Source organism: Arvicanthis niloticus, chromosome 7, assembly GCF_011762505.2.
Source record: "Arvicanthis niloticus isolate mArvNil1 chromosome 7, mArvNil1.pat.X, whole genome shotgun sequence".
NCBI lineage: Eukaryota > Metazoa > Chordata > Mammalia > Rodentia > Muridae > Arvicanthis > Arvicanthis niloticus.
This window is the reverse complement of record NC_047664.1, coordinates 12,543,159-12,570,644: the sequence shown is the minus strand read 5'-3', so window position 1 is coordinate 12,570,644 and position 27,486 is coordinate 12,543,159. Positions and strand designations below refer to the sequence as shown.

At 39.7% G+C, this 27,486-nt stretch overlaps 1 protein-coding gene across 3 annotated transcripts in view; it reads left to right on the top strand.

Moving 5' to 3' along the window:
• The window catches only part of Atf6 (activating transcription factor 6), a 166,917-nt gene that overhangs the window by 75,854 nt on the left and 63,577 nt on the right, over positions 1 to 27,486 (top strand). For 2 of the 3 annotated variants that reach the window (XM_034508907.2, XM_076937942.1), the window contains one exon: positions 1,284 to 1,398. In XM_034508907.2, coding sequence (XP_034364798.1) covers positions 1,284 to 1,398 — 115 coding nt within the window. The remainder of the gene's footprint in view (positions 1 to 1,283; positions 1,399 to 27,486) is intronic. The other variant, XM_076937940.1, reaches the window with a different exon arrangement.

The following is a 27,486-nucleotide window of genomic DNA, read 5'->3' as shown; positions in this document are numbered from 1 at the left end:
GGCCAATGAGCTGGACCTGTCTTTTAGTGGAGCAGAAACTCACTTCTCCTTTTCATGCTCCTCTGATGACTTATATCAGATCAAATGAACAGACACAGCCAGCTAGCAATCCCAGCAAAGAGCTCACCTCTCTCAAACCTCTCTCAAATCTCAAGTACAGATTAGTCAGAAGGTTTTTCTGTCATAATTTTGCTGTAAATCCAAAGTGCCCATTGCTTTCTTGTCTTGCTGTCTGTTAGTTCTCTCCATCCACTTTGTTGGTGCAGGGTCACTGTTGTTTCTATTGTTCCATGAACTCCAAGCTAGCTGGTCCCCGGGCTCCCAGCTGACTCCTCTGTCCCAGCCTCTCACATCGCTGCGCCCATGCTGGATTACAGTAGTGTCCTTTGATGCAGCGTTTTTATGTGGATTCTGGGGTTGAACTGGACTTTCTGTGTTTTGGCTTTTGTAGCAGGTACTTTTATCTGCTGAGCTATCTCATCCACCTTGGCTGGGAGCTTTACATATATCTTATCTTTAAATTTATATAATAATTCAAAGTATATTTATATAGGAAAAGGCTGGGGAGCCAAGTTTTGTTTTGTTTTTACTAATTTCCCAAGTCATGAACTAAGTGGTAGAATTAGATGTCAGACCTTGTCTGTGTGACTTAGTACTACATAGTACTACAGGAGATTTTGAAAGATTCCAGAGAACACAGTACCCAGTAGTTCAAATGACATCATCAAGGCAGTGTAAGGTAAAAGCAGAGCAGAGTGGGGCTAATCCAGTCATGACTAAGAGGCTGTAGTGGGGACACTACTGTAATCCAGCATGAGCGCAGCGATGTGAGAGGCTGGGACAGAGGAGTCAGCTGGGACCCCGGGGACTAGCTAGCTTGGAGTTCATGGAACAATAGAAACAACAGTGACCCTGCACCAACAAGGTGGATGGAGAGAACTAACAGACAGCAAGACAAGAAAGCAATGGGCACTTTGTCATAGCCTTTCTAACTTGCTCTGTGAACCAAGCAGATTAATGTAGCAGATCTGAGACCCCACTTATCTTCCAGTACACAAGACAACAATAGCAATAAAAACATCATTTGCATAAGTCAAATGTGACAAAGCATCACATGGCACTTGATAAATATGTGCCAATTAAAAAATATTAAAAAGTAAAAATGGTGTTAAAATTTTGGCTGAAAGAGATTCTTAAGATTCAGATGTGGCCTTAGAATGGTAGAGATAGGGAAGACCCATCATGTTTGAATATTAATGGTATTTTCTCTCTTCTCACATCAGTAGGAATTCTGGGAGTGAGCTGCAAGTGTATTACGCTTCACCTGGAAGTTACCAAGGCTTCTTTGAAGCCATCCGCAGGAGGGGAGATACGTTTTACGTCGTATCATTTCGAAGGGTAAGTTCATTTTGAAAGAATAAAGCAAATGTTTTTGAGTAGCTGCTGAATCCAAGGCCTCCGACTGAGTCTTGGAGAAGGTACAGAGGTAGGCAGGAGGCAAGATAAGTCAGCCGTGCAGGTGCAGCAGCTGAGGGAGCGCTGAGATGATTCAGGAGCATGGTATTGTTGTCAGGCTGCACACTGCATATGTTGAGAACATAAACCGCATTTGGTTTTTATTCCTTGACACCCCTGTAGCTATGCCTCTTGTTTCTAACCAGTGGGAAAGTGAAATAGGAGGCGACGATTGCCTATTGGTGTGTTCTAAGTCAAGTCCTATGTGGTAATTAGGGAACTAACTTCTGAAACGTAGGCTTAAGATTAATCATAGGCTGATTAATTTGTCAGTTGTGGAGTGTTTGGATCTATGTTCCCAAGTTTCTTTGTTCATTTTTTATTTCCTTTTTAAAACGTTTATACTTCTTGGTGAAGAATGTATTAAATAATCAGTCAGGTTATATAAGCGAAAGTGTTTATACTAGCATTTTTGGATGTTAAAGATGTTAGGCCACATGTAAAAAAGCACAGCCATTCCTAGTCCATCTGCTTTTCCTATAAATGACAATATTCTTAGAGTTTCCATCTGACAGTCCTTTTGAGTGCTCTACATTACCAGGAAAACAGAAGTGATTTTCATCCTAAGCCATTTCTTAAAGATTTTGTATTATGTTTTTAATTACATGTAAATATTGGTATGTGGATGCAAGGGCTGTATGAATTACTTCTCTGTTGCTGTGATAAAACCACAACCAAGGCAACTTAGGGAAGAAGTAGCTCATTTGGGCGTAAGGTTCCTGAGGTAAGAGTTTATAATGATGGAGTGGAAGCAGCAAGCAGCAGGCGTGGTGGCTGCGGCAGGAAGCTGAGAGAGAGAGACAGACAGAGACAGAGATAGACAGAGAGAGAAGGGGAGGGAGAGAAAGAGAATATTAGAAATGGCATAAGTTTTTAAACTTCTGTAACCCACCTCCAGTGACACACTTATTCCAACAAGGCTATTTCCTAAGTCCCCCCCCCCCCCAAACATTAACACCAGTTGTGACCAAGCATTCAAATACTTGAGACTATGGGAGATATTTCTTTCAAACCTAGACACGTACATTGCCCACAAAGACCAGAAGATGGTGTCAGATCCCTTGGAGCTGGAATCATAGCCAGTTATGAGCTACCTAGTGTGGGTGTTTGAAACAGAACTCAGGTCCTCCCCAAAAGAATAAGTGATTCTAACCATTCTGCCACCTCTCTCTAGCTGCCTAAGTCATTTATTTTTAAAGGAAAGACTATAGGTGGCACCTGGTTGGTAATAAGTATTTACTAACAGTAGAATTTTCTCATTTTTTTGGTTCTCATTTCCTGTTGCCACCCCCTAACACAGAAATTGTCAGTTGACTAGTTAGTGCTTTTCTAAATTAGAAATTTTTGGTGCCTCAGGGTTTCAGGAGTAGAGACAATCAGATCTCGAAGACTAAGGAAATTAGGTGTTATGTATTACTATATCTATATATCTATATCTATTCATATATCCAGTTATTAATCAGACATACCAGGAGGTTTAGATACTTTAGCAATGGCATCTGATGACCACGGCCTTTTCACAGAATTCCTTTGCTCGTCTTGTTCTCCCAAATAATTAATATATTCAGGAGCCTCACGGTGCCTTTTGGCTGTCAAGGAGGCCCCTGAGAACAGTTTCATTAAAGCTCCAACTATCTTGACACATGCGAACTATAGATTTCTTCTGCTATTGATGTGATTATGTTTAAGGTTAAGGCAAAGTAAAGCTTTTAAAATGGATCTTGTTTTCTGTAAGGAGCTGATGTGCGCTGACATGACTGTATCACTGAACTTCCTACAGAAGCATATTTTTAATAATACTTAAGGATATGCCTTCATTTGATCGAACAGTATAACATATAGTAAAAGCAGCAGATGTCAAGCCATGGGTGGGAATCATTGTTAACAATGTTTTTCTAGGGATGAGAATTAGTTACACATACACACAGACACACACACACACACACACAGACACACACACACACAGACACACACACACACACACACACAGGAGGGAGAGAGAGACTATATTAATATTAAAAGAGACTGGATTTTTTTTTAAATAAAGAGGATGAGTTGTGCTTTTTTAATAAATTATTTTATTTATTTACATTTCAAATGCTGTTCCCCTTCCTAGTCTCCCCTCTGCAACCTACCCACATCCTCCTTCCCCTTTGCCTCTAAACGGTGCTCCCCCCACACCCACTCTGCCTCACCCCTCTAGCATCCCCCTTTGCTGAGGCAACAAGCCTCATAGGACCAAGGCTTCCCCTCACATTGATGCCAGATAAGGCAGTCCTCTGCTACATATGTAGTAGGAGCCATGGACCAACTCATATATACCCTTTGGTGGTTTAGTCCCTGGGAGCTCTGAGGGGTCCCGTTAGTTGATATTGTTGCTTTTCTATGAGGTTGCAATCCCCTTCAGCTCCTTCAGTCCTTCCTTATCTCGTCCATTGGGGTCCAGGGCTCAGTCCAATGGTTGGCTGTGAGTATCTACATTTGTCTTAGTCAGCTGCTTGCAGAGCCTTTCAGAAGACAGCTATACCAGGCTTCTGTCTGTAAACACATTTTGACATCAGCAATAGTGTCTAGGTTTGGAGTCTGCGGATGGAATGGATCTCAAGGTGGTGTGGTTTCTGGATGGCCTTTCCTTCAGTCTCTGCTCCACTTTTTGTCCCTGCATTTCCTTTAGACAGGAACAATTCTGGGTTAAAGGTTTTGAGATGGGTGGGTAGCCCCACCCCTCAACTGGGGGCTATGTCCATCCACTAGAGGTGGTCTCTTCAGGTTCTGTCTCCCCTCTGTTGAGTATTTGGGCTAAGGTCATCCCCCATTGGATCCTGGGAGCCTCACATCCCTGGTGGCTGGGATTTTCTAATGTTCCCCCACCTTCTCCACCTCCCATTGCTGCATATTTCTATTCATTCTCCTGGCCCTCTGGACTTCTCTTCTGTCTCTTCCCTTTTAAAAAAATACAAGAATTTTATTTTTCCCCACATGTGTATAAAGCTCTTTGTCATTATTTTACTGTGGAAAGTACTGTTAGAAAATTATTAATTTCTCCTTCCATCCTTTGATGTTCAAATAGTTTAGTCTGTCACACATTCTTTCTGTATCTTTCATCTAATCATAATTTATCACCTAGTATTTTATATCTAGGAAACCCTGCAACATCTTTTCTTCTGCCCCTCACTCCCAGTCTCTCTTTCTCATTTTAACAGTAGGGAAATGGAAGTTTACTTTATTGCATTGACTATAAACTGTGTCATGGGACAGGAATCCAATCCGTAAATACCTGGATTGCTCTTTTTTTTTCTTGTTAAGATGAAAATATAAGAAGTAATCACATCATACTTGGCCTTTTTTTCTATATTTTGATGTGAAATACTTTCCTAAAAGTTTGGATGAAAATCCTGTGGCATTAGTAGGAGGAGGTAGACTTTGCTCTTGTTGGGTTCTTAATCTCACTGACAGAAATGATGGCACTGGAATTCAGGAATAAGGAAATTGTAAAGGTCTGAGTCTCTGCTTAGCGAGAGCCAGACACTTACAATCTGGCCAGTAGCAGAGCCCGTTTTCTTTTACTACTGAGCATATACTTAACGGAATGTCTTAATAGCTAAAGAAGCACATGTGAGATTGATAATCTAGTACATACCATTATTTAATAAGCTCACATCCCACATTCCTGTACCTGCTAGTCTTTACTATTGAGCTGGTGACATTATTTCTCTGAGGCAGGCATGCTTTTAGGTAACTACTGAGGTCTTGCTGTAGGTCAGCAGGAAAGAAGTTCTGATGGAAGGTTTTCTGTGGCTTTGGCTTTTTCTGCATGTCTTTGACTCCAGCACAGCAGGTTCCTCTCCTCTCCTTGTGGAGTCCAGGCACTCACACCTTGTTTTCCCATGAGTCATTTTTCTTTTTCCTTCCCTTTAACCTTGTTTTGGTATGACTTGGAGGGGAAGGATGAAGAATAGCTTTTCTCAAACTTCCAAGGCACTTTGCATGAACTATACATAAATAAGGAAAAAGTAATTAAATTTGATGTTTCTTTTTTTTTTTTTTTTAGTGTGTTTGTATAATAGTTTATTTAGGGAGGGTGTGTGGGTTAAAGAATGTAAGCACATGAAGTCAAGAGTGTGGGCCAGCAGCAGATGCTCAGAAGAGGAAAGTTAGGACATTGATGCCAACAAGGAGGAAAAGAATACCAGAGAAGGGTGAGGAACGCTGTGACATTAGTTGTCATTCCAGTGACCTTTGAAATGCTCTCCGTGCATTCTTCTTTCCGAGTCAGTTTTATCTGGAGAAAAGTTTTAAAATCTTGGAGCAGTTTCTCTTTAGGAACTGGTTTTCTGGCTAGAGAGATGATCAGCTAGCAAACTGCTTGGTGTATTCATTTAAAAGTTAGACATGGGGCATGCAGATGCAGGACAATCCCTCAAGCTTATTGGTCTATAGCCAAATTAGCAAAGTCTTCGTTCAGTAAAAGACCTTGTCTCAAAAAATAAGGTGGAGCCATTATGGGTAGACCTCTGGCCTCCACCCACTCAAATCTACATGCACCACATACATACTCAATACCAGGAATGGGTGTGGGGAAGGGTGAGAGAAAGAAAACAGGTCTTTTATATTTTCATATATACATATATGAATATTATTCCTATTTATCTGCTATTTCTTTTTCCAATAAGATAGATACATTAAAAATACTTTGGCATTTTTTAGTTTATTATTTTGTTTTTAGTACCCGTTCTTCACATCAAAAGTAAACACTTTTGTGTCTTCTTGGGTGTTTCAGATGCATGTGTGATATAAGGGGGGATCTGAACTTCTGCTGTCTGCCTGTCTCCGAGATGGTTTTCTTCCCTCAGGTCTTCCCTCTTTCTCAAGATAGTATCATATTTGGAGGTGGATTTCATGCCTTAATTGCTTGTAAGACATAGATGAGCACATTGCATATATATGGCGTAGATTGTAAGGGTTACCTTGAGGAACTTAGCATATGATGTATAGGAATTAAAGTAGCCAGCAAACTGGCTCAGCAGCCAGATAGCACCTGGAATGTTACTGAGGTAGTTGGCTTCAGCAGCACCACCAGTGAGCGAACTGAAGTCTGCCTTACACATAGCTGAATCAGATTCCTCAGACACAAAATGGTCATTATTAGACAGTTGGTTACTATCTTTTATGAAGGACTGTTGTGGGGGATTAAGCTCACGATGCATTCTCTTCTTTTGTAAGCTTGAAATTTTATGCCTGAGGCTACACTGTGAGAAAACCTGAACTTTAGCTGTATGCATGCCTCAAGAGATGTTTGCTTGCTTGTGCAGGCCCTTGAACCTTCATAAACATTATTATCATACAATAGTTTTATTATTTAAAAAAATCTTTCTTATGTCAGTTCCTGATTATAGATCAGAAACACTCTTCCTCTCATCTGTGTTACAAGTCTACTAAAGGCAGGAAACAGTGTGTGCTTGTTAATTATAACCCTGATACTCAGCACAGGCTGCCACTTAGTACCTGTTGAGTATAGATACTGTGGCTGTGCGTCACTGAGAGGAGTCCTGTGTTACAAATGCACCATTCTTCATGCATTTGATTTAAAAGGTATTTTTCCATGTTTGGCGTAAAGAAATGTGACTGTTTTACTGCTCTGCTTAATGTAAGCAGTGCTGAGTGCAGCGGAGTGTAGGCAGCACTAGCTTCTTCCCCCTTGTTCATTTCTGGATGCTCTAGCCAGAGTCACAGCAGCTTTCTGTCTTGGCTCCAAGCCGCCAAGGTGAAGAAACTACCTGACGGATTGCTTAGTGCTTCTCAGTGTCATCAAGTAGAACCTTAAGTTATTCTTATTTTCATAAAAATCATGACAGCGTTTTGGAGCGGATGGGCTGTAGTAGACCTCTCTCCGGTCTTTGGCTTATTGTGAACTCTGGAGAAAGGTTACTGTCCTATGCCAGATTTAAGCAGCATGCTGGAGTACATGAGTCAGAAACTTAAAGCTTTAGACAGACTGGAGGAAATGCTCTGGTGAGTGCAAACGTTGCTTGGTGGTGTTATTTATGTAAAATGCTTGCCAAAGGCGTATTCCCATGGGTGACCACAAAAGCAATTTACTGCTAGCAATACATATAATTAGTTTCCTAATACATAAAGAATGGCATATTTTCTTAATGTATATAATTTATACCTTAAAAGTTTAAATTTTATATACAAAGCGTATTAAGTGATCAGAAGTACTTGATTGTACACAAAACAGTTTTACACATACACACACATATGTGAGTGTATGTACGTTTAGAGGCAGAGGAATTTCCTTACTGATTAAAAAAAATTAGTCTATAAACTGCTTTAGAAAGTCAGTGCTCTTTTGTTTTGAGGGTTTGCAGCTTGAGTGTGCACATGGAGCTTGGAGGTCAGTCATTTTCTGCCATCGCTTATGTGACCTTCAAGCCGAGTTCTAGCTGAACAATGAGTAGCTGACCTTGGAGTAGTGATTGCATTTCAGAAAACAGCTTATGTCAGAAGATGGAGTTCTTTTTAAAGTCTCCTGTTTAGAATACTTTTTCTCAGTTTTGACTTTCCTTAAAGTGTACTTGCACTCAGGTCTTGACATGTATTATAAAACAGCAGAGCAGGGTTATTTAAATGGCCACGTCACTTAGGTTTACTTATTGAGTATATTGCCAGTGCTCTTTTTATAATCCTTTTAAATTTTATTATACATAAGTTGGCATCTTTATGCAGACTTTGTATTTCACAAAGTTGTTTTCAACATATTCATTAATTCTTTATTCATAATCATGTATTTCTAATCCTATTATTGATAATAAAATTGAGGCAGAAGGAGGTTAAAATAACTTTAAGATGCAAAAAGCATCAAGCATCCAATACAAAAAGCATTAGAACAATGGCTGAAGATAGAGACACATGTCTATAATCACAATCCTTGGGAAGCTTTGCCAGGAGCCATGAGTTCAAGGCTAATCTGAGCTTCTTAGTGAGTTTGGTCTTGTAGTCTAAGATCCGCCTGGGCTACAGAGTAAAACTCTGCCTCAAAACAATAATATCAGGGTGTGGTGGCACATGCCTTTAATCCCAGCATCCAGGAGTTAGGGGACAGCCTGGTGTACATAGTGAGACCTTGTTTAAAAAAAAAAGACCCCCAAAACAATCAACAGTAAGTAAGTAGGTAAATAAATAAATATGCATGGAGAAGCTCAGGTGTGTGATTCTAGCACTTAGAAGGATGAGGCAGTCATGAGTTTGAGGCTAACTTAGCAGCATAGTGAGGCCCTATCTTAAAAAATGGACAAATACATTAGTTAACTTGGACTGATTAATGGGTCAACTGTTGATAGTTTCCATCACATTAAATTTCAGGATTTTTGTAATGATAGAAATTTTTTTTTCCCCAAACAGAGATATAGTCTAAGAATGAATATATAAAGAAAAATGTAAGGGCCTGCAGTTTAACTTCCATTGTGCTTCTTACTGATATTTACTGTGACTTAGAACAAACCACATAACCCTCGTATCTTTAGCATCCTTGTCTATAAAGTGAGAACCTTAGAGAGGACTGGCACTTCCAGTTTAGCTTTAGAATGTGGTTTTTCTTTTTCTAGTTTCATGTTTGTGTGTGTGTGTAAATATTGCTGCTCTAGAAGGCTGTGGCATTGCTTTACACTCTTAGATGTTACTAAATAGTTCAGTCTTGGAGTTTTGAAAAACAACAAAATATGAAGTTAAAAGGTAGACTTACCTATTAAAAGTTTGGTTTTGTGATGGCTGCCAGTTTTGTGATTTAGTTAATGCTCCTACAGGTGCACAATATATCAATCTTTAGTTCTTATTTTTATAATGAAGTTGTTATCCCATTTTACAAGTTATGGAAGTGAAGTACAGAAGGGTTACTGTCACATGGTTCAAAAGTGGCAGAGCTAGAGTTTAGCAGAGTCTCTCTGTGTTTGTCTGTTTAAGTGTGGGAGTGCTCTGTCTGCATGGACACTTGCATTCCAGAAGAGGGCATCAGATCCATAGTGTGGTTGCTGGGAATTGAACTTAGGACCTCTGAAAGAGCAACCAATGCTCCTAACCATTGAGCCATTTCACCAACCTGTTTATTTTGTTTAAAACTTAGAGGTCAAGGAGGAAGAGTTCCAGATAGAGGCCATCAGCGGCACCAAGTATCACAGGGTCCCTGAGAGTGAGAAATGAAAATCCCACTTATCTTTATCAACTGAAAGCACTCGTGACTGTGGGTACATTTATGATGGAATTGAGAAGGACCCACACTAGTCAGTCAGGGAGAGCTTGACTGTGCTAGGCCAGCACTTTCTCCCTGTAGATAGAGGCCACTGCAATTGGTTAATCTACACATAAATGTAAGATTAGTTAGATTTTGTGCTTGACAGGTATTCTGAAGGAAATGAAGTAAGTCAATGCAATGTTTGTTCTCCTATCTAGTGATGTTTTTATGTTTAAAGCAAAGCATAGAGAAAAGAAAAAGGGTGTATGGAATTTAAACCAGATCAAAAACAATAAAATAATGTGTAAAGTCTTCCTGGTCATGAATAAGCTGTTATTAATAAATGGGGGAAAGACTTTAAAATATAAAAGTTGCTAGGTGCTGATGGTGCAGGCCTTTAATTCCAGCACTTGGGAGGCAGAGGCAAGTGAATTTCTCTGAGTTTGAGGCCAGCCTGGTCTACAGAGCAAGTTCCACAACAGCCAGGGCTACACAGAGAAGCCCTGTCTTGAAAAACTATGTGTTTTTTTCTCGATAGAACTGTTTCTAATTAAATTTATTTAAAGTTTTTGAGGTTCTCCTCATATAAAAGCTAAAAAAGTAGCAAAGTAGCTTATGAAGTCATTTTATGTCTTAATAGTTTGGTACAAGTCTTCATGATGTCACAAGACTTAATTATAAAGGAAGCAGTTATTATATTACAGGAAGCAGCTATGGTTTATGATTAAGGTCTGAAACACTCATGTCCTTTCCATCTCCTCCCTCTGCATGCAGTGACTTGTTCATTTTGGATCGTAGTTGTTTACGTTTCAACACCTTCAGCAATGTTAAACCTTGATGCTTCATTATTTCTTCCTGAAAAATCTTAAGTCTAGTAATTGTGTGATTTATTTCCACACATTACTGCTAACCTGCTATGAAGATCCTGTTTGAAGAGATGTAGCGTCTATAGTATGGCCAACCCACCAGATGCCAACAGGATGGATGATTAGCTCTAAGTTGGAGCCTAACATCTAACTAATTAATGACTTACTGTTGGCTCAATGTCTGTTGCCTCTGCTGTGGTGTAAGTATATTAAGTTCAAGAAGCCTCTCTGTCTTGGTCTTCCTTCTATCCCCACTACATAGCACAGTGCCAGATGTATTGCACATATTCAATAAAGAATAAATGAATGAAAAATTAATGAAATGGATGCTGAATCCATCAATTTGATAGTATCTGTAAGTCATTTTTGTAATAGACAATGTGTGCTACAGCAGCTTCTTGAGCATTTACGTGCCTGTCGGAGTTGCATGTATAGGTGTAGGTGCCCATAGCCCGTACATATGTATGCACAGGTGTGGAGCCAGGGGTCAGCTGTGGCTCTTTCCCTCAAGTGCTTTCCACACTGATGAGTTCTTCCTGTCTGCCCGCCCCCCACCCCGTGCTGGGATTACGAGCACACACCACACTGTCTGATTTTTTTAATTATTGAAAAAAGTTTTTTTTTTTTTTTTCATGCAGTATATCCTGATTATTTTTGCCTTCTCCACCTCTTCCCAGATCCTCCCCATAGACTCACTGATCCAATGTTCTTGGCTCAAACGCTGGTCTTTATGCTTACATAGCAAAATCTTCACTGCCTGAGATATTTGCCTAGCCTCCTCATGAGCATTTTTATCAGGGCCATCGATGTCTCACTGACTGTAGGAATTCTTCTTTCAAAATAAGTGGACTCAAAGGCAGTTTTACAAGTCTGAGTATCATTGTGTTCTAGGGAGGTTCTAGTAAGATCTTCCTGTTTGATATTTGAGAGACTAACCTTGCTAATATGTAAACAGAGGTGAATATTTTTCATTGATTTGGTATTGTTTCAACCTCCAGAATGACTAGGCCTCAGACTGATTAGTTCCAGGTGCCTTTCTGTAATGTGTGTCTGTGATGTCCTAAAAGGATAGGACTGTGTTAACATTTCATTCTCTGTATAGTATGTATTTAGTTTAAAAAAAATGTGAAACATTTGTCAACTTAAATTGTAGAATTTTTTTGTATAATTTATCTAGTGATTGATTATATAATGCTTTGAAATAAACTTCTGTAGAATGACTTTTGCCATTGCGTGAAAAATAACTTTGAGAGAAAGACAGCACAAACGGAGCAGAGAGGACAAGCAGTGGCTCCTCAGGTGACTTGATGACAGAGTTTATGCTAAGTCTTCTCTGCACATAGGGTCTTAGCAGTGTGTTCCTTCAGCTTTGTAATCTGAACTACCCAGAAAAGTGCAACTTCTTTTCTTCTTTCTATCTCTTTTCTAAGAAGTATGCTTTCCACAACAGTCTGGGCTTTATTCTTTTTCCAACAACCCCCTCCTCATCACATGCTTGCTTGTCTGCAATGCTGGTGTCTGCCATGCCAGTGAATGACTTGGCCTTTTTTCTCTATCTGCTCTACCTTTATCTTCCAGGCAGCTGTCAAGGTTTACAGCTTGCTTTCCTGAGATTTTTCTTCAACTTTTAATAAAAATTTCCTTGAGGTTCAAAAAGTCAAGGTGCAATGGGACCTATGTGCCAAGGTTGAGAGATTTGGGGTGGCTAGGAAGAAGGGTGTTTAGTAAAACAGTGACTTATGAAGATATCCAGTACAGAGGTTGTTGGCTCAGTGCTAGGCCTGGAAGAGTGGATAACTGAGTTGGTTTTTTCAAGTGCTTTTAATAATTATCGATTTATCTCATTAAAATCAATGGGAAATCGACAGGCATGGTGGAGCTTGCCTTTAATCTCAGCACTTGGGAGATAGAGGCAGAGGCAGGCCGATCTCTGAGTTCAAGGCCAGCCTGGTCTACAAATTGAGTTCTAGGATGGCCAAGACTACACAGAGAAACAAACAAACAAATAAACACACCCTGTCAATTGGAATATGGAATCTCCTTAGGAAGAGGATATAGAAACAGTTGGGGGTGGGGTAGAATTGGGTTTGGGACTGTGGGAGGAGGAGGGCCAGCAAGGACACTGAAAAGGAGCAGGCTTCAAACGTGGAAGGCCAAGAGGGGAGACTTTATTAGGGAAGGAGTAGTTGACTCTTAGCTAGGGCTGTGGTGTCACTTAAGTGTGCCCTGGATATGTTAAGGGGAGCCATTGGTATCTGTGAAAAGAGCTTTTGGCAGTGGGTGTGTCAGTTGAAGACTAAGGATTGCCCTAGTGAGAACAGCATAATTGCTAAGAATTTGCTTGTCAAAGGGGACGGAACAGAAAAGTGGGGGTGGGGTGGGTGATTTTTGTTTTCAGCTGTAGATACCACAGTGTTAAAGAAGTGATCATTTCTCTGAGAAAGAGTAGAATTCAGACTATCAGAGTTGTCCTTTCTAGAAGTCTGTCTGTCTGTCTTGGTCTGCCCTTCACTACCCACTCCCAGCCCAGGCATTTGCATATCCCAGATAGTGAACTACTGTTGAACTTCACTTTCAGTCCTGCCTTTCTCCTCGGGTCATAGAAGCTAGGAGACTTCATGGATGGGAGGCTACATCCTAGGAAGACAAGGGAGGTATCTTGGAGCATCTCTGTTTTCCCAGTAAAATACAGTGTGACACTGTCAACTGACTGTGAGGGTGTTGGGGGAGCTAAATGAGCTCTGAGGAGATACAGCTATTCTGAAGTGATGGTTTAAGCCAGTGGGATGGTAAGTCTACACAGATAATGGATTATTGAGCCTTGGTAGAATGCCAGTTTGCATATGGAATACTCCAACCTCGACAGCAGAATAACAGATGTGGGGTTGCATAGTTCTGTATTCAAGGTCTTTGTAATCTCGACAGTGAAAGACATATTGTCAAGTATGATGTCATATAGCTGGGACACACACTAGGCATGGGGTGTTGTGACAGCACACGCTGACTAGTCTTGGGAAGGGAATCTTCCTGGAGCCTTAACAGCTGGGCCAATTCCTGATTGCTCTGAACCACTTTACCTAAAGTTATGATGTCATAGTTGATGGAGGGCAAGCCTATTGTACGAGTCATGATAGTGTGCCCGCATTACCACCTTTCTCTACAGCAGCTTGGTTTCCTTCTATCCGTCCTCAGGAATGCCTGCTGCTACTCCCTTTCTCCCTCATCTGGTTCATGTTTCCCAAGTTCCAGTTGTTAGAAACTTCCCAAGTACTTATAGATTAAATTATTATTTATAGATGGTATTTTAAAATTCCATTTGACATGGCTTTTATCTTGTTCAAAGTAAATAAAACTTGAATTTCTTGCTGTTGTAACTAGGAAGTGCCTGTATCCATCTTTAATTTTTGTCCCATCACCTTCTGGTGCATTATCTTTTGTAGTGTTCCAGGGAACTATACCACTTGGAAGATTTTAATTTTCTTTAAGAATAAAATCTGTGGCTGATTCAAATTTACTCTTTTACAACATAAAACAAAGATCTATTATCTAACATCATTTATAATTAGAATGAATGGTAGAGTTTTATAACTACAGTGCTGTGCATTTATTAGGGTGAAGTTTTGTTTTGTAATACAAAGCCTTTATGTGTTGGGGTCCACACTAGCCCCACGTTGGGGCGGCCAAAAAATGTCGCGGCCCAAGCAAAATGTTGAGGCCCGGGCTGACCCACGTTTGGGCGGCCACTTTATCCCGGCCCAAGCTGCCGCTCTGGTCCGTGGGTCGGGGTTCAGTAAGAGAGAGAGTGAGGATGGACTGGAAGAATGCAGACCAGACAGAGTGTAATTCAATCCCGTTTATTCTTCAGTCTAAGTCCTAAGTCTTGAGTTCCTAGTGCCTAGTTCCTAGCTCCTAGTCCCTCCAAGTTCCAAGTTACTTCTTCCAAGTTCTCTTCCAAGTGCCTGCTACCTGTCTTCTCTCTGCTGTGTCTGGTTCTCTGTTCTGTTCTGTCTCTGCCTTTTATATGTCTCACTTCTAAGCCATGCCTTTTGGTCACACCTTTAATCATGCCCTTAGGTCTTGTCTCTAAATCTGATCTCTACACTTCTAAGTTACACACCTTTAATCTCACACACCTTTAATCTCACACACCCAAGGTATCTAAACCAAGATTATCGGAGTGTGCTCAGCTGTTGTAGGCTATTGTAATCCAAGTCTCATGTCAGGGTATATGGCTCAAGATGGCTGCAAAGCTGATAGCCGCTTTCTGCTAAAAGTCGGCCCCCAACATTTATGAGAGATAAATGATAAACTAAAGTTAATTATAAATTTTGTGCTTTCACACACCATACATGCATACACATCTATAATCTTTTCAATACTTTTTGAGGAGAAATTCCCATTTTTGAAGAAGTCTAGTTTGTTGTCTTTTATTTTATGAGTTGTGCTTGTGAGCATGTGCTACCCCATGAAGTACTGCTAAAACCAGCTCACAAAGATGGCGTCCTATGGCTTTTCTTCTGAAGCATTTGTAGTTTCTGGGTTACATTTAGGTCCATTTTGAGTTAATCACTATATCGTATTGTACATTTACTGTATGGGCATGTATGGGCATATGTATGTGCGTGTGTGTGTGTGTGTGTGTGTGTGTGTGTGTGTGTGTGTGTGCGCGCGCGCGCGTGCGCACATGCACACTCACACATGCATACTATGGTTCATATATGAAGAGCAGGGGACAACTTGCAGAAGTTTCTTCTTCTTTTTCATTACCTGAGTTCTGGAGATCAAACTCAGATTATGGATGGTGCCTGGGCAGCAAGCACCTTTTCTGCCAAGACATCTTGCTGGTCCTTGAGTTAGTTTTTACATATGGTACAACATGTGGCTCAGTCTACTTTTTGCTTGTACAAATCCAGTAATTTATGATCTTTGGTGCTGTGTTTTCATTCAGTATATTTTTTTAAAAGAAGAATTATAGCAAAGCCAAGTTTAAAAGGTTACACCAGACTGCTAGTTGTCTTTGGCTTGGTGAGTTTGTACCATTTCCTGGAGCTTCATAAAAGGATGTCTTGTGGTTGAATTCCCTCAACCTCAAGTGTCCAGTCTTCAGACTCAACCAGCAAAATGTTATTTACATATTCTTTGGAAACATAACTATAACTACATATAACTGCACTATAGATAATTGCAGCAATCGTGTCATGGGCAGAAGAAACTGCCAAACCAAACTCTAGAAACCAGACTAGACAAACAAATATGGGCTAAGAAATGGTTGTAAAGTAAGAGAAACTAAAAAGTAAGGTCCTTGTAGGAGCTGTCTGCTACTCTCTGTTCTGTTGGTGCTTTGGTTTCCTTAATTTTTGTTAAAAAATTCATAATCAAACTTTAGAATGAATGTTTTAAAATATATATTAATCTTTCTGGGTATATATTAAGTGGCTTAAAGAATAGGAAAATAGCATTGTGCAGTCTTGTGGAGAAATAATATTTTCATTCAGCTGTGAATTGGTACTTTTCAGATTGTGGAAAAAAGAATTATTGGCAGGAGCTGATGTAGCTTTGTTTGGTAGTTTAATGTGTAACATGAGGTCAGAAAGATCTGGAGAGATATGGGTTTTAACCAGCATTGCTGTACTTACAAACTGCAGGACTCTGGGAAGATACTGTCCAAAGCCCCAGTGTCCTTATCTCTGATACAGTAATAATAACAGTTACCTCTCACTGGGTCATTAAGAAGTTTAAATAAAATGCTACATCCAGTACTGGCACAGCTCTGAACACAGTGTGTTCCATCCATGCTTATTTCTCTGCCGCCTGGGGTGTGGGGAAGCCCTTTGGACAGGGGTAACTGTAAGAAGAAGAAGCTGTAAGTGGATAGACAAGGCAGGAGTGTTTGTTTGCATTGGATTTAGCAAGACTCATCTATGATCCCTTCCATCTCACAACTCCTCAGAAAGATTCATTTTTATTATATTCTTATCCATAAGCAGACTGAAGGTTAGCATAGGCATGGTATTAAAACTGCAAGATATTGTATAGTTGCTGTGTTCAAGGTATACTCTCTTACATAACTAAATTTAATAAACATTTGATTGAAGTCATTTAGATCCACTCCTTTTCAGGATTTGGAGGAATAGGATGCAGACATTTGAAAGGAACACCTCTTCCAAACAGCTTGTGGGAGTTGGTACTCTTTGTACCTTGTGGGTCCAGGAGACTGAACTCAGATTTTTAGGCTAGATTTTCAGGTTAGATGATAGAACTAGATTACAGAAAACTGAGTGACACTGGACATGTGTTTTAGTTATTTCTGGGACTTTTCAGATTGACTACATTATATCTATTTGAATGCATTTCATGACATCATCTGATAATTAGAAACTATGTAGTCTCTCCACTGACTATTTTATGCTGGTATTAGATGGGAGTCATATGACTAATGTCAAGAGCTCATCTAGATAACACAGATTAATAAGAAGATTTAATAGTTAATAAGATAATCAGAATTCATATTATCAAGTAGTCCATCTGTTCTGAAGAATCAGCTTCTCTTGTACCTGAGCATGGGGCATACTTTTTAGTGATAAAGTTTATTTTCTAGTAAAGTGTAGGGATGGGGAGATAGTTCAGTTGTTGAAATGCTTGCTGTTGAAGCATAGGTTCCTGTGTTTAATTCCTACAGAAAGTGTAAGGATGCTGAGTGTGATAATCTCAGCACTGACGAGGCAGAGACAGGTGGGTCCAGGGGCTCACTAGCCAGTCAGACTAGCCCCCTGGTGAGCTCCCAGCGAGTGAGAGATTGTCTTAAAAAACAACATGAATGGCATCTGCAGATTGACACCTGAGAGTGACCTCTGGCCTCCACACACATACATATGCACGTATCCCTAAACACGTGAGCATGTACACACATGCATGCAAAAAATATGTGAGACTAATAACTAGCCTTTCATGGTCAACCAAGTTCCTGTGTGTGTACGGTTCCTTGTCACATGAAAGCTCCTATCATTTGACAGCAATTTTACCAAGTTTGTATTCATCATAGACTAAAGAGAATATGGTACTATCTATTAATATTGATCACAATCAAAGAGGTCCAAAATAACATTTAAAATTTACTTTGTTTTATGTGCATTGTGCCTAGTTTTAAATAACATTTAATTTTTTTACTTCAGTTTTGTGTGCTGTATGTCTAGTTTTAAGATGTAAAACAAGGAAAGTATATTTTCTACCTAGTATAACATAAATACTAATTTCACTGTGGAACAGATATCTCCAAGAAATGGAATTATAGCAGGAAACATCACCCCCACATACTTCTGACTGTTGATCAGTTTTTTGTTCATCTTTAAGAGAAAACCAAAACATGAGAAATCTTCAGAGCATTAAAGTTTTTTTCCCCTCAAAAGGTGTATTTCCTCACATCTTCTGAGGAATCACTTATTTTTCAAACATCTTTATCCAAGTTGTAACCATCTTTCTGCATAGTTGCCATTTATTTCTGTATATGTTGTTAAAGCCTTTCTAACTGGAGCTGCTGGAGAGTTGGTACTTAATGAGGCTATAATCAGTTTTGCTGTCACTCATCCAACAAGGTGTTTACTGACCAGCTACCATCTTCCTGCCTGTTCTTTTAACAAATCCTACTGTAGTGGACAAGAAAAATGAAAAAAGAAATACTTTGCACTTTTAGGGTTTATGTTTTAAAGACAGATACTTTTAGAGTTTATATTATAAAGATAGCTACTAAGTAAATATATAAGCGGGTACGCAATAAAATATTAGTACTAAGATGAAAAATCAGTAAGAAGAGAATCATTCTAAGTGATTATTGAAAAATTATTTTATTCAGATTACAGCATATAATTCTTTGGCTTATCTTTTAAAGATTACTTTTTTTCTTTTTGCTATGGTATTTTAAAAAAAGAAATTAAGAATTGTATGTGCAGAAAAATCTGAAAATTAGTAAATGGAGGTATCCACGGGAACTCAGTTCTTTGGCTAATCACTGTCTCACTTGTAGAAGTAAAAGCTGCAGCCTAGGAAGTTGGCAGTTCTGCAGTGGCTTCAGTGCGCAGCGGCCCCAGGGAACCTGCTGACGTAGCACGAGTTACAGGTTGTTATTCAGCTCAGAGCTTTAATGCTTGGGCATTCTCTCACATCTTCCGCGCTTAGTCATTCAGAATCTTGTACTTTTGCCAAGTAAAACAAATCTCATACTAATAAGCTATAAATAAACAGTAGGGGCTGAGTCAGAGCCAGCGCCAGCCTTCTTCCCCTGTGCACCTCCCGCTGTTCCCAAATGAGCAGTGCTGCTAACTCCTGTTCTATCAACCAACTCTGGTTATTTAGTGAAGGCTGGTTTTTAGAACTAAGTAATTAGTAGTGCTCTGGCATGTCCCCAGAGTCAGAGGAGAATGTGAACCTCTGTGTCCTTTCAGTAGGAGGAGAAAAAAAGAAAATGCATTCCCCACTTTTCCTATAGAAAGCCTTAAACGGTCAGTCTAGAAGGTGTCTAAAAGAAGTGTTACACAGTGTAGCATAGCTCAGCCGTTTTTTCAGGGGAAAATAAGAGTTAAATTGCTTAAAAGTCCTATCTCTTTTGTTAGATCCTTCCTGATAAAATTTTATCCTGTTTTGCATCATTATTTATTCATTCAGAACCTTTTGGTGTTTCGTACATAAAAACAAGTATGTGAAATCTTTGTTTTCAAGTAATTTGTAATAGTGGGAGAAAGTGACTCATCCAAAATTACAGCAGTGTGGTAGGAGCTGTAAGAAAAAGATGTAACACAGAATGCCCGAGAGTCTGCATAAACTACAGTGGTTTTGGTAGATTCACTGCCCTCACTGTTGTATGTAAGACAGTCCATCTAAGGCCTCCAGTAGCCTGGTGAGGAAGGTATTCTAACACTCCAGCTTGCACCAGCTACGCTAACTTCCTTAAGGAAAAAGGTATCCAAAGAATTTAGAAAGCACTTAGGACCCTGGGTGGGACTGAAGCTGTGGCGCTTCATGAGAGGCGCCTGTGTAAGTGTCGAGGACTCGAAAGCAAAGTGGTTAGAATGTAAATGGGTTTCGAGAAATAAAACATGGCAGAGTCATGAGGGCACTGTGGGCTATGCTTAAAAATAGTAGAAGGCAGGATCAGACTTGCATTTCATGAATAAAGTATAATTGTTTGCACAGGCATTTAGAAGAGAGTTTACTTCTTAAGGAATTTCCTCTCCAGCTCGACTTAAGTATGCTAAATGCGCATACAGTACACAAAATTAAAATCTGATATTTGACTTTTTCAGGAGTAGGCTAAAATAGTTATATATATATATATATATATATATATATATAACTATTTTATATATATATATAAAAATATATATATAAATATATATATATATAAACATATATATAAAAATATATATATATTTCATATATATATATATATATATATATATATATATATATATATATATATATATATAACATTGTAAAGATAGAAACTAAATCCATGTGAATTTTGGTGGGAGACCACATTGGAGGGCGTAGTGTTACAAGTGAGACTGACTCTCTCACTGAAGGACTCACTTCCGCACTGTTGACTGCTCTATGCTGACTATAATCCCATCTTCCCCCTCTTCACTCCCCCCGCCCCCGAAACAAAAAGGAAAACAAAAAAGTTTGTTCTGTTTGACAGTTTTTTAAAGGAAGTAAAAAGGATTATCATATCTTTTTTCCCCCCTTAGGATTATCATATCTAAAAGCCATTTTTCTAAATCACTTTTTCTTAATGGAACTCTTTCTTCAGGAGTTTCTTGAACAATATTTTTGCCGAGGATGAAACCACTTTGGTGAAATAAACCTTGATTGATTTTACACAGTTGACTCTAAAAGTTGCTGCAAAAGTTATTTCCTAAGCGATACTTATTTAAATGTAAAGCTGAGACTTTTTTTTCCTACATTAATTAGTTTATTTACTTTGCAGCCTGATCACAGCCTACCTTTCCCCTCTCCTCCCAGTCCTACCCTTACACACTCTTCCCCTACTCCCCATTCCCTTCTCCTCAGAGAAGGAGAGTCTCCACCATGGGTGCCCACCCACCCTGGCACTCAAGTCATATCGGGACGAACTAAGTGCACCCTCTTTCACTGAGGCCAGACAAGGCAGCCCAGGTATGGGCCAGGTGACCCGAAGGCCCCACAGCAGAGTCAGAGACAGTCCCAGTGCCAACTGTAGGGGACTCACATGAAGACAAAGCTGCATATCTGCTGCATATATGTACGGGCTGGACGGAGGCTCCTTTATGCTCTTTAGTAGGTGGATCATTCTCTGTGGTTCTCTATGGACCCAGGTTAGTTGATTCTGTAGGGCTTCTTGTGGTGTCCTTGACCCCTCTGGCTCCTTCAGTCCTTCCTCCATTCTTCCACAAGACTCTCTGAGCTCTTGTTTGGCTTCAGGTCTGCATCTGTTTCACCAGCTTCTGATGAAAGCCGCTCAGGAGACAGTTATGCTGTTCCTATCTGCAAGCATAGCATAACACCATTAATAATGTCAGGAGCTGGCACTCTCCTGTGGGATCTCAAGTTACACCAGTCATTAGTTGGCCATTCCCTCAGTCTCTTCTCCGTCTTTGTCTTTGCACTTCATAAGCAGGACAAATCTTGGGTTGAAGGTTTTGTGAATGGGTTGGTGTCCCCTCCCACCACTGGAAGTCCTTCTTGGCTACAGGAGGTGGCTTATTCAGGCTCTATATCCCTTGCTACTAGGAGTCTCAGCTAGAGTCATCCTCCAAAGTATCCTAGTCTCAGAGCTGCCCCTCACCAATTTGTTTTCTGTCTCCCAGCCCTCCTTCCCTCCTCTCCTCTCCCACCCAGTTCCCTCCCTCCATCTACTTTAGATGTTTATTTCCCCTTCTGAGTGAGATTCAAGCATCCTCCCTTGAGCCTTCCTTGTTACTAAGCTTCTTTGAGTCTGGAGTATAATAACATGGTTATCCTGTACTTTATGGTTAATATCCACTTGCAAGTGAATACATACCATTTATGTCTTTGTGGGTCTGGGTTACCTCACTCAGGATGATATTTTCTAGTTGCATCCATTTGTCTGCAAATTTCATGTCCTTGTTTTTAATGAATAGTATTTCATTGTGTAAATGTACCATGTTTTCTTTATCCATTCTTCTGTTGAGGGACATCTAGGCTATTTCCAGTTCCTGGCTATTACCACTAATGTCACTATGAACATAGTTGAGCGTGTCTTTGTGGGATGGTGGAATATCTTTTGGGTATATGCCCAGGAGTGGTATAACTGGGTCTTGAGGTAGAACTATTCCCAATTCTCTGAGAAACAGCCAGATTGATTTCCAAAATGGTTGTACAAGTTTGCATTCCCACCAGCAATGGAGAAGTGCTCCCCTTGCTCCACATCCTGGCAGCATGTGCTGTCACTTGAGTCACCTTGGCCATTCTGGTGGGTATAAAATGGAATCTCAAGCTGAGACTTTGTTAACCAATATTTTTCTTTAAATTTTTTTAATTACATTTTTTATTCTTATATTTTATTCTTGGGCATGGGGCATGTTAGTAAGTGCGTCTGGGAAATGGAATGAGGTGGTCAGGCATAGTGAGAAGCAACTGCCTGCTGACCCATCACACTGGTCTTCATCTAGCATTTTCCCAATCAACAGCCATCTGAGGATTACAGTACTTGCTCTTATGTGATATGGACACTGTTTCTATTTGTTCCTTTCAGTCTTAAATCATTAAACCATATGCATTCTGAAGTGTTTCTAACTTTGAACCCTGTAGCAGAATTTCCCCCCAATTGGTTTAAATATTAATATAAGAAGCCTGTGATTGGACAGGGAAAAGGGAGGTGGAGTTATGAGTTTCAGAGATAGGGACAGGAAGGGAGGAAAAGAAGAAAGGAAAATGGAGGTAGAGAAAGATGATCCAGATTCCGTGTGGCTTTAAATAGCCACAGATGGCTATGACTATCATAAAGGGATAGAAGAATTGGGATGCTTGTCTAATCTAGGTGGGCAGCTTGTACCGTTATCAATTGGCTCTGAAATTATTGTGTGGGCATCTTGTGAATTGAGAATTTATTGATATATAAATCTGACTGATTAATTATAAGCTTCCAGAGTTTTGATTTACTGGGTTAAGGGGATTTGTGACAACTAGCTGAAGTGGGTAGATGGCTGAGAAGGTACAGGCAGCTCTGAGGCAGGTGAACCAGGGAAGGGAGGAGTGCTGGCTGGGGTTAGCCCAGAGGTGGCGAGACCACAGGCAGAGAGTAGCTGGGTATAGTGTGGGATAGTGCCTATACTTTATTATTTCCTGCATCAGAACCCATTTGCTTTTCTGAGTGTATCAGTATTTGTTTAGAATGGACCCAGCTTCTGGCATTTGTTTGGTTTTCCTTCACCTTGTGTGTTGGACTTGAACAAGTGAAGAGGATAGATTTCCCTGTGAGGAAGGTGAAATCATTTGATCCATGAAACTGTGTTTTAATCACTATTTAAAATTTCTTCTCTGAGTTTGTATCTGGAAAAATATATTTTAGACTTAGGATTTATCCTTAAAATGGGTATAAACACTTGGCTCTTCTAACTCATGTAGTTTAGATTTATAAGCTATTTTAAGGGAGACTTTATTTTCACAGTAAAATCCTGAACTGTAGCAAGGTAAAGCAAGTTTATTCTTTTCTAGCCAGGCTCAATTATGTTATTAAAAAGCAGCGACAGTGAAGCCTAACAGGAAGACATTTGCCCATCCCCTATCTCACTCAGGTCTCTTAGTTCCTGGTAAGGTGCTGCTTCTACTCCAGAAAAGTGCCGGGGACTCTGTGTCCCTCCAAATGCTAGGCAGACATCTCATTGTACACTGCTGTGTAATGGACAGTTAAGGGAAGGACGAATGCTGCTTAATTTCATCCAACATCAATCATCTAAGCTTTAAAATATCTGCTCTTTATGTAATATAGCCATCATTTTTCACATGTTCCATTTACTCTTAAACTGTCAAATGTTATGCCAGACTGAAATAAATTGTTCCTAATCCCAGGCGTGCCTTTTACTAAGAAAATATGTAAGTCCTTTGTAGCTAAAGACTTCTGCTGTTTGCGTTTCACTCCCTGTCCTAACACTGTGTCATATTGAGTTGGTGATGGAATGCTTTTATAAAGCCGTACTATAGCAGTTAATCTCTGTGATTTTCCTTTTCTTGCAAGTGGTTGGAGAAGCTTCTGTAGTAAGTAAGCCTACTCCAGGAACTAGTGATAAAGTATAACGCCCGAGTCTGAGTCACTTGTCTATTATTAGTACTGAGTCATAAAACCCCCCACCCCCTTTTGAGACAGGATCTCATTGGGTAGCCTTAGTTGGCTTTGAACTTACTATGTAGATGACGCTAGCCTCACGCTCCTAGAGATCCACCTGCTTCTGTGTCCTGAGTGTTGGGCTTAAAGGCTGCACCACCACATCCCAGTTTTTAAAAAAGGTGACTGTGTCCTTCTTTAACATTCTTAACTAATTTGAGATGGCTAGCCTGTAAGTTAAGGGCCTATAGCAAATTCATGGCTTGGAGTTTATTGCTAGGGTGTTTTCTATATTTTATTTAGAAATAGCTGAGAGGAGTTAACAGGCAACAGTCCAGATTACCTTACATGGATAGTTGGTTTTCAAAATGTCAGAAGTCCAGAGAATTTCTGTATTAATGTTCATTTTGATTAGAGACCTGTCTGCTCCTGACAGCTTCCTGTCTTGAATTCTAAGAAGAAATTGAGCATCTTTGGAGTTACTCCAGTTGTGGTGAGACAGCCACTAGGCAAGAATTGCCTCTTTCCATCTACAGACAAATTACTGTCCAGAAAAGGACACACTTGCAGAATAGTCGACTGATTATATCTGCCTAGACAGAGTAATCAGCCCTTAATAATTCTGCATCACTAAGGTCTGTCACATGATCCTGGGCCAGAAGGCGGAAGAACAGATGCTCCAATGTTATGTAGTAGAGGGAGTGTCCAGATGTTCAGCGGTCTCTATAAATTGGCAAAGTTTTAGAAGCTATGCTTTGTGCTTTCCATAATTTCAGTTAACTCAGCCATTCTGGATTTCTGACGGGGTTGAAGACTTATAGTCTCATAGCCAATCCTGGCTATTTACTTTGAGAGAAAAGATCTGAGTGGATGGTTTTCAGCTTACATTCATTCTAAAGCCAAGAAAAAAGCCAGGTTCAAAACTAAGTGTTTTAGTTAGGAGAGATGACATAGGTTCTGGCTAGTCAACAAAATGATGGACTGGGTATTAGGACTATCTTGTACCTCACTGGTACAAATAGGCATAATTATGCTCTAATTGTATTTTGAGAGAAAAGTTTTATTTTAATAGGAAGGGTGATATGTAGGAGGAGCTAAGGTGAGAGGAAGAGAAGGAGTAAGGAGAGGAGGAGAAGAAGGAGAGGAGAAGCTAGGTGATGAGAGAGAAAGAGAGAGGAAAGGGCGCGGGGGGGGCATGGAGGCAGATGTTCACGTGTCTCCACCAGTCAAAGATAGTTTATGTATCTAGGTTGGGTATTGGGTTACACTTCTATTGAGCATTACGAAACTTATAAAGCCTTTGATTAACATTTTTAAAAAATTGTATAAAAGCAAAAAGGAAAAGGGGGCATGGGATAGGGGTTTTCTAGGGAGGGGAATTGGGGAAAGGGGATGGCATCTGAAGTGTAAATAAAATATCCAATAAAAATAAATAAATAAATAAAAAGGTGATTGTGAGATGGGGAGGGGATTAAGATTGCTTTGGTGTGTGTGTGTGTGTGTGTGTGTGTACACCAGTGTATGTGTTGCAACTCTTGTGTGAATGTCGAAGGTCAACTTTTAAGAGTTGGTTTTCTCCTTCCTTCTCAGGCTTGTGAACAAGCTCTGTTCACCTGCAAGCCACATCACTGGCCTTTTGTAGCACAAAAGCTCCTAAATTGTGATTGGAAGCTCTATAGGTGGTAGATCTGGCTTTAGAATGCCATGAAATGTCTTCCTATTTTTTTTTTTTTTTTTTTTTTTTTTTTTTTTTAGCCAAAAGACCAAGAAATGATGAAATAGCATTTCAAAACCATATAAGTCGTGTAGAAGAGCCATGATTTTAAAGTTCTTAAACTTATGAGTGTAGAGTTATTTCTAGTTTTTTTCTCAGTTGATTATAAAGTCTTCTTTTGTCATCAGTGACATTTTCTAGAAGTCTTATGATAGTTTCATATAGAATTCTTATAAATATCTGAATCAGCAAATGACTATATGCTTAGTGGGATTTGTTGTGTTTTCAAGTTTCTAAAGGATTCTCACTGTTTAGAAATTGGAATTACATAATAACCCAAAGTTCAACAGTCATAACAAAATAAACGTTTCATTTATTTTAAAGGCCTTCACTTATTGCGAAGAGTGAATATGTTTTTATGTCCTAGCAACATAGCAACTTTGGTAGATGATGGACAATTATATTTGTACCTGTTTCAATACTGAAATTTTGTTTGATTCTGGTTTCACATAACAATAGATATGTCCCATTCATCCTGCTTTCCAAAAATCCTTAGGGTTTTCTTCCTAGTTGTAGGATATTTGTCTGAGGAAGTTTTTCTATTAGAAGAAAGTTGAGATTGGGTAGCTAGAGGACATATACCTAGATAACTGGGGCATCACTCTGCTTCTACATGTATTGTCATCTCTTTGCAATCATTTTGTTACTTACAGTTTGTCTTCTTCTCTCCCAAAAGCCTTTAATTCTGTCTGTAAGATACTAACAAAAAACCTTCTCCTTTTTTGTGTTCTGCTGGTCAGGTGAGCTGTTCCTGGCTCATGATTTGATGTTAGGAAGGGGTCTCACTCCTGTTGGTGTGTAAATATTCCCAGAAGTGCTAGTGTTCATTCACATTGGCATCGTTAAGAACCTTAATAATCTCTTTTTTAAAGAAAAAAAAAGTGACTTGGTCCTTCTATAGGAATAGCCCACCCCTGTTCTCTGCGGTACAGAACCATTACTGTAACCTGCACAGATGCCTAGGTACCTGTCCTGGTGTCTGGGAAGCAGAGTAGATAGAGATTTCATTATTTGTGTGTCACTCTACATAAGGTACTTGTGGTGGTTTAAATAGGCTTGGCCCATGGGAAGTGGTACCATTGAGAGGTGTGGCCTTATAAGAGGAAGTATGTCAGTGTGGAGGTGGAGTTTTGAGGTCTCATATATATGCTCAAGTGTGACCAGTGGAGTTAGCCTCCTCCTCTGTCTCTGCAGTGTGTAAGGCAGTTCCCCTCCCCAAGTTAGAACTTGGTACCTGTTTTCTTAGTGATGTCCACTCTGACTGGGATAGATAGAATCTTAGCATAGCTTTAATTTGCATTTCCCTGGTGGTTAAAAATGTTAAATATCTTTTTCATATTTTACTAGCTCTTTGTATTTCATCTTTTGTATTTCATCTGTGCTAGCACTGTCAATGTACAAAACCACAGTCCAGGACTCCAAGAGGACAGGGTTTTTTTTTGGAGCCAGCTAGGAGTTGCCATGGTCTCGGGTCAGGTTTAAATTATCCCAAACTCTCCATATCTTAACATGGTAACAGTTAATAGACCAATAGGCCAAAGGGATCTAATGCCCTCTCTCTTCTGGTATATTCCATATATATGTGTGTGTGTGTGTGTGTGTGTGTGTGTGTGTGTATACACACACACACATATATGTATATGTATATATGTATATATATGTATATATATGTGTATATATATATATATATATATATATATATATATATATGTATATATGTTTTGTTTTTCCCCTTCCCTTCTCCCTCTTGCTCTGGCCCACTCACTTTGGTCTCACTCACTCCAGG